Here is a 7,752-nt window from a genome sequence, read left to right on the forward strand (position 1 = left end):
ATCCTGAGTCAAACAGTTCATGCCCTTTGGCTCAGTAATTTCACTTCTTGGTATTTGCCCTGGGGAACCCGGCAGAGAAAGGGGCTGGGATTTATATACAAGTATGGCTTATAAAACTTTAGCATGGAAAACAAGATGGAAATCTATCACAAAGGGCACGGTGAAATAAACTGTGGTACACCATTTCAGAAGGACACTAGGCAATAACTGAAAATCATGCTTTTGAACTATCTTTAACAGGAAAATACTCAAAATTCAATGTGCTACTGAGGTTACAAAATAGTTCATATGGCCCCAAAATTAATATTTTGTAATAGACTATCAGAAAAAGGACTGGATGGAACTTCAGAAATACCAGCATTTGCCCTTTCTAGGTGGGGACTGTGATATAAAGCAGGATTTTTTGACTTCTCTGACTTAAGACTTGCTACAATGAATACAGATTACATTAAACTTATATTCAAGTTACAACGAGAAGAAAAGTAAACTTTATCAGAAAACTAATTACGACATCTACAAAAACAGCCTAGCCAGCAGCCTAGCCAGCAGCCTTGGGAAGAAACGCACAGAGAAGTCCAGGTTGCTGATAATAAAGTAACAGCAACCACGGTCGTCGCCGATTGGCTGCGAGGAAGCACGCGCCGCAGACCGGGGGGCGGAACTATGCCCGCCACTTCCGGGGCGGGGCCTAGGCCGCCGCGGCGCCCTCCGGAGCGGGCGGTCTCCATGGCAACCAGCGGGGCCCGAGCTAGGCCCGCCCGCAGCCGCCGCCGCCGCCGCCGCCGCCGCCACCGCGCCGGCCCCGCCCGCACAAAGGCCACGGCGTGACCCGCCCTCCGCCGCGACCCTGGCCCCGCCCGGCTCGGGCCTTGCACCTGCCGAGCCCTCAGCCGCCGCCCGGCCGAGCTGACCGGGAAGCAGTTGTCGGAGGCCGCGGGTGACTCATCGGCCGGGCCGCGTCCGCCGAGCGGGCCATCTTGGTGGCGGCCGGCGCGGCAGACGGAGCCGGGAGGAAGCGCGGGGACCCAGGTAGGCGCCCCGCCCGCCCCCGGGGCCGCAGCCGCGCGGGGGCCCGCTCTGCTCTCCCCCGAGGGCGCGGTGGGGGCGCTTTGTGCAGGCCGCGCCGCCTCCCCGCTCCCGCCCGCGCCCCGCCGGAGGCCGGAGCCTTAACAACACGTTTTCTCAATCCTCAGGCCCCGCGACGAGCGCAGATCCGGCCGGCGCCGCGGCCTGCGGGCCTGCAGAGAGGAGCCGCGATCCTCGGCCGCCATCCCCCGGCCGCCCGCCGGGCCCTGTGTAGGCCCCGCCCGCCTGCTCGGCCGCCTGGCCCCGGTCGCCCTGCGGCCCGGACCTCCGCGGGGCCCGGCTCCGCCTCCGCCCTCCAGGTCCCGACTCCGCACCCGCACCTTCGCCCGCCGGCCCGCGCCGGCCCTGGCCAGCATGGTCCAGCCGCAGACGGCCAAAGCCGAGAGCCCGGCCTCGGCTGCCGCCTCCAGCGCCCAGATGGACGACGTGATCGACACCCTGACCTCCCTGCGCCTCACCAACTCTGCGCTGAGGCGGGAGGCCTCCACCCTGCGCGCGGAGAAGGCCAACCTCACCAACATGCTGGAGAGCGTGATGGCCGAGCTGACCCTGCTTCGCACCAGGGCGCGGATCCCGGGCGCGCTGCAGATCACCCCGCCCATCTCTGCCATCGCCTCTAACGGGACCCGGCCCATGACCACGCCGCCGACCTCTCTGCCCGAGCCCTTCTCCGGAGACCCGGGCCAGCTGGCGGGCTTCCTGATGCAGATGGACAGGTTCATGATCTTCCAGGCCTCCCGCTTCCCGGGCGAGGCCGAGCGAGTGGCCTTCCTTGTGTCCCGCCTGACGGGGGAGGCGGAGAAGTGGGCTATTCCCCACATGCAGCCCGACAGCCCCTTGCGAAACAACTATCAGGGCTTCCTGGCAGAGTTGCGGAGAACCTACAAGTCTCCGCTCCGCCATGCGCGGCGCGCCCAGATCAGGAAGACCTCGGCCTCCAACAGGGCTGTGCGGGAAAGGCAGACGCTCTGCCGCCAGCTGGCCGCCGCGGGCACGGGGCCCTGCCCGGTGCATCCAGCTTCCAACGGGTCGAGTCCGGCGCCGGCCCTGCCCACCCGAGCACGGAACCTTTGAGAATCCGCCACCACCTTGGTAGCATCTGCAGCCACCCAGGTAGCATAAGCTCTCTGCCGCTTAGAAGAAATGTCCATACAGCAGCATCGCCCCTGTTTGAAGACGTCCCCTCCTGCCTCTCCAGACCTGTTCCACAAGGAGAACTTCCTTCCATCCCTCTGGGTGGCCTGGTCACCCACCTCGCTGTGCTTCCTGTTACTGTGCACCAGCTCTGTACCTGCAACTCGTTGCTTGCTTCCCTCCCCCCCGCTTGCACCCCGGCTATTCCAATGACTGCAGCTCTGCTAATCGGGCACACGGCCCCGCGCTCGCTGACCGGCCCCTCCCAGCCTGACTCGATTCCTGGACACTCATACTCTGCCCTCTGCAGGCTCCCAGGACAGCTTCCCACCTGGTCGCCCTGTTCTCGCTGATGAGCTCTGGACAGAGAGAAGCCACTTTGGCCAGGCTGGTGGCTTGATGGGTGCACTTGGAGAGGGGGGTCTGGCTCCCCATCCACAGGTGATGACCAGCCCTGCCAGGGCCCAGTGTATCAGGCAGGGGTCTCATCCCTGCTGTCAGTGGCCAAGTGGTCACTGCTAGGAGTGCAGTTCTAGCATTTCTGGGGGGCAGGCTTCACTCTGTACGTGCCCCATTGCTGCCACTAGGAAGGACTGATATTGCAGCTAAAGGGAGAGTCTCCCAGAGGATGCCCCTCCCGTAGTGCCTGGCTTTAGCTGCCAGTGTTCTGGTAGCACCAGGAATTTTGGGAATCTGGAATTTGCCTGCTTAATAAGGTTATTGTGGACTTGGACCACTGGGCAATTCCATCAGGCAGCCATGGGTAGCTGATCCATGCACGTCCACACCTGAGGGCCACAGCAGACTGGGGTGGACACCAGTGACTCAGTTTGCTGCCTGGCATTTCCAGTGGGCAGCACTGCAGCTGCTGGTGTTCAGTCGCCCCCTCCTCTGCCCCCTGTCACTTGGTGTTGGGCCTTGCCTAGTTTGAGACCTGTTTCCTTCTCCATTCAGGTGCCATGTGGCCTTCACTGCAGCCCCTTCCACTGCTCACACCATCTCTAGGTCTCCAAAGACGCCATGTAGCATGCCCTCCCCATTCCTGGGTGATCAGATGTCCAGCCTTTGTCTAAGAGAACTGACTCCCTCTCACTCCTGGAGGCCCAACTCCTCTGGGAAACATCCTTAAGCACTTAAGGAAGAGGGGTGTCTGCCTCTGGGAACTCCAGCCAGGGTCTCAGTGGCATTTGTAAAGACAAAGAGCTGCAGACTGCCATGGTCCCAGTGTGGTGGCAGTGCAGAACTGGCACTCTTGTCCCTGTTCTGAGGGACCTTTTGCTTCCTCACAGGGGGATAACCAAGAAGTCACTTTCTAACTGAGCTTGGCCAAGCCCTTTGGATTGTGATGCCCCTGCTGTATTTCAATGCCAGACGGACCGTGGGGGAGGCAGGGAATCTTACCCTGGCTCATCTGCCCCTGTCTGAAGGGCCCTGGCTTGACTGCAGAAGAGCAGTCTCCACCCCCCAAAGATATGTATATGCCTTGGGACCCCAGGGGTTGGGTCCTGGGACCCCTCCTTTCTTCCTGAGAGTTCTGATCATGCTGGGAAAAGTGACTGTGATACTGAGGCACCACTGCCTTGCGAGGTCAAGGACAGTCAGTGGTCGCTGGGGTTCACAGGGCACTGCCACCCACGCATCGTAAACTCCGTTAGCCCAATTGCCCTGCTAAACAACTGCCTGAATACAGGCTTCAGGTTCCCCTGGACTCCAGCCGAGGCTGACCAGGTGGGACCATGGTGCTCATTAAGCATGAAGACCCAGTGGGGCCACCATTTCTGGAGTGCGACTGCTGGTGGCAGGTGCACAGATAACTTTCTCTCTCTGCTCAGTTCTCAGAATTCCATCTCCAGCAGCTGCGTTGGGGAGAATAGTACTTGCCAGGTGGAGGTGCCCCGAGTGAAGGGGCACAGTGGCACCTGGGGAAAAGGCACCTGGAAGGTCTCCCTGTGGCCCAGCCAAGCCAGGGTGGACTCGCAGCGGGGAGGCAGGGCAGGAACTCTGCCACCGTGCTGGGTCTACCCATGTGGCATTTTGAAAGTGCCACTGTGTTTGCACCGGGCACTGTGTTTTCGAGTTGTGCTGCTGCACACGCTGAACGGAGCCGCGGAGGACAGGCTGGCCACAGCCCCCGTCCACACCCGTGACTGGGCCCTTTGCGTATGGGTTGTCGTGCCCAGTCTGAGCAGCTGCTCTGGCTTCGTTTGGCTCGGAGATTTGATTGTGTCTTGTCTCTTGGTGCTTACGTTTGTGGGCTTGGGACAGTGCTGTTGTGCATTTATGACCTTCTTGATAGCTCCTCACAGCTTTGGAACCTGGAGCAGATGAGAGAGGGTCAGGGCTTGCTCTCCACATGGGACTCGGAGGAACCTACGTTGGAGAGCTTAGTGGGAGACACTTCAGTCCCCAGCTAAGGAGGGTGAGACCCAGCCCCGTGCAACCCCAAGGGAGACCTAAGTGACAAGGGGAACAGGCTGGAGAAGAACGTGGGGGAAAGGAGATGCTTTGTACATATTTTGGGGTTATAATTTCTCTAAATTTTAAGAGAAAAAGTTTTGATTTATAAAAGAGACAGGCAGTAGTGTTAAACAGTGCATGTGACGGAAAGTTTTCTATGTTTTCCATGGTGTTGACATTATTTGGACTCTTGTGACTGCTCTCTGGTCTACATGACACCCTGTCTGGTAAGTAGGCTTCATTGCATATCAGGGCATAATTGGAGATGGGATTTATTATGGAGCGACTGCTCTGCCTAGTATAGGTGACCTTGAGATTATCTTAATGTCCTAAAGCATAATGGTGACTTCTAGGAAACAGCAAAGACCCCGTTTCACTGGCCTCAGGTATGTATGTGATGAGTGAGTAATGGCGGAGTAGAGAACAAAACCCTAAGGGTATGGCAGGGCCTTAGTGACAACAGGCTCCAGTTGTTAAGACAGGTTTGCAGCCACCCGCTGGGCGTAGAGCTTTGGGTGGGAGGAGGGAAGAGGTCTTTGTGGGTGCTCGTTTGTCTTAGAACCAGAGCTGTGAGGCTGAGTTCTCTGCTTGGGAAGTGGTGGTTTAGGGGCTCCTGGGAAGGAGGCGAGAGTGGCTGCTGAGCCAGCAGGGGGAGCTCCCCAGTGCAGGGGGGAAGATCGGGGTGCAGGGCCTTCCCCAGTCCCCCGGGAGTGCACATGGGACTGGCATTGGTGTCATTCTCTCTTGGGGCCAGATGGTTGGGTGTGGTGGCAGCCGGCCGGGCACAGGTTAGGTAGAGGAGGAGGGGGGACCCCAGCTCCTCACTCCATGTAGTTGACGCCCTTCTGCACACAAGCAGTGACACCTACCAGGCCTTCTCGTTATCCATGTAAACCTACACGTCACAGAAATTTTGGAAAATCAAGTAGAGGAAAGAAAAAAGTAAAACTTAACGTTTTGATGTCTTGCCTTTCAGGCATTTTCTGCCCAACCATAGTTTCTTTGCATTTTGTTTTAGCATAATTGTGATACTAACTTCTGTGATGAGACAGTTTCGTGTGGTTGTTTGCACTGAACATGTCACGGCCATCTCCCCCGCACGGGTACTGACCTGACTGGCGTGGCCGGTGGCTGTGCTGTCCTACCAGGAGGCGCGGCAGTGCGGACCGCTGGTCACTAACGCTGTTACTAAGGCTTCTCTGTTGTAAATCGATGAGCATCTTCGTGCATAAGGCTATTTCCCAGTGTCGGGTGTTTTCCTTCAGATAGACTGCCAGAGGTGGGATCATTGAATTAAAGAATATGAAAACTTTTGAAGCTTTTATTACGTATTGACAAAATGGTTTCCAGAAATGTTTGTATCCACTTATACCGCCACCAGCAAGGATAAGTGCGTCCAGCTTGCAGTATTGGGTATTAGCATTTGGGTAAATATTTGCTGGTTTGATCACAAAAAAGTAGATTGTGTTTCAGTTTGCATTTCTTTGATTTCTAGCACAATTGAACATCTTTTCATGTTAAGCAGTTGCATTTCCTCTTCCATGGATTGTCACTGTCCTTTGCTCTATTGACTGGGGTCTGATAAATTTGTATGAGCTCATTCTATATTAAAGATATTAACCTGGTGTGTGTGTCATATTTACTGCACATGTGTCCAGGGTTTTGCTTTGTGCGTGCGTGCGTGTGTGTGTGTGTGTGTGTGTGTGTTGTAACCTACCAGAATTTTGACATACTGTATGTAGTCAGTCCATTCCGCACTTAGCTCTGTGTCCGCTAGGCTATGACACAAGTTACAGGCCAGGCAGGTATGTTTCCTCTGTTGTGTTCACAGCTGTCTTGCTGGCACCTCTGACGGTGCCTGGCGCATAGCAGGCACTCAGTGCACGCTTGTTGCATTAGTCGCAGGAACCGATCTGCCGGCCTTGGGATCTGTAAGTGGGTAGAATGATGCCTGCCGTGGAGCGGAGGGTCCAGCCCCAGTTCTCACGCCTCCGACAGCTCTCAGACCATTCCGCAGCCTGCTCCCACCGCCGCTCCGCCCTAGGCCCTGAAGGCCAGTCTTTCTTCCTGCCTCCCTTCTCCTCACTCTTGCTGTGTGACGAGGGTGGACGTTGCTCCTCTTGGAACCCTCCCTGAACGAGCAGCCAGGCTGGGGGTGCTGGGCTGTGCTCCCGCCCACCCCACACTCCCTCCCGCTACGTTACCCCCTGAGCTCCTGTGTCCCCAGCGCTGCGCTCCTTGAGGGCGGCGCTGCTGTGTAGTTCAGGGCCGGGCAGGGAAGCTGCCCGGTGACGGTTCCGTGGTTGAGCAGGACAACACTGCCTGGGCGTCTTGGGTCCGTGTCACACAGACCAGTCACACGGCAGCCCCGTTTTCATTTCCTGTTCCAGGAGCCTGCGGGTGCCCGTGCATTTCTCTAGCAGGGGCCCTGTTGCCCGCGGCGCACGCGGCCACCCGCAGCTAGCCTCCAGGCTCACCGCTGGGTCCTCTCTGCCTCGGTGAGCTTTTTCCTGACGAACTTAATTGTCCAGCATTTATTAATTGATTCAGACCATAATAGTAATGAACACATATTACACACTTTAAAAATATACGGTATTACAGAGAAAAAATAATCTGCTCTCCCACCACCCAGAAAAACATGGTTCAAATTTCTGTATATTTTCTTCTGGTCTTTTTTTATTTGCAAATACACACAAGCACTCACACGTACACTATTACAAAGTCAGATCATTCCAGATAGACTGCAATTGAACAAAATTATGTTAGAATTTGTTATTTATGTTAGAATTTGATTCATCCTATAAGGTTTTTTGAAAATTCTGACATCATTGCAATACTCAGGCATCTACTCTGGGGCTAAGTGACGTCTCTCCACTCATTTAAATCTCATGTCCTGTATGAACATTGCAGTTTTATCCACTTTATTATTTTTAAGATTGTTGATATGCATTTCTTTTTCCTATTGCAAGCGCAACATAGTTCTTTTTTTTTCCCCAATGGGTTTACTCCTGGTACATAATAGAAATATTGATTAATGTGCTATTTTCAATGCTGCCACTTGCAATGGACTGA

The 7,752-nt window shown here is 55.8% G+C and overlaps 1 protein-coding gene across 1 annotated transcript; it reads left to right on the forward strand.

Moving 5' to 3' along the window:
- The first annotated feature begins 822 nt into the window (after positions 1-822).
- On the forward strand, positions 823-6,302 carry RTL6 (retrotransposon Gag like 6). The gene is made up of 2 exons (XM_012757573.2): positions 823-1,029; positions 1,194-6,302. Exon 2 carries the CDS (start codon positions 1,441-1,443, stop codon positions 2,158-2,160), a length of 720 nt encoding a protein of 239 aa, XP_012613027.2. The 5' UTR covers positions 823-1,029; positions 1,194-1,440; the 3' UTR covers positions 2,161-6,302.
- Positions 6,303-7,752: the final 1,450 nt, after the last annotated feature.

This window comes from Microcebus murinus, chromosome 10 (assembly GCF_040939455.1).
Source record: "Microcebus murinus isolate Inina chromosome 10, M.murinus_Inina_mat1.0, whole genome shotgun sequence".
NCBI lineage: Eukaryota > Metazoa > Chordata > Mammalia > Primates > Cheirogaleidae > Microcebus > Microcebus murinus.

Bases quoted from the DNA above. Each gene is read 5' to 3' on its own strand.
- RTL6 (XM_012757573.2), top strand. From the start codon at position 1,441: ATGGTCCAGCCGCAGACGGCCAAAGCCGAGAGCCCGGCCTCGGCTGCC.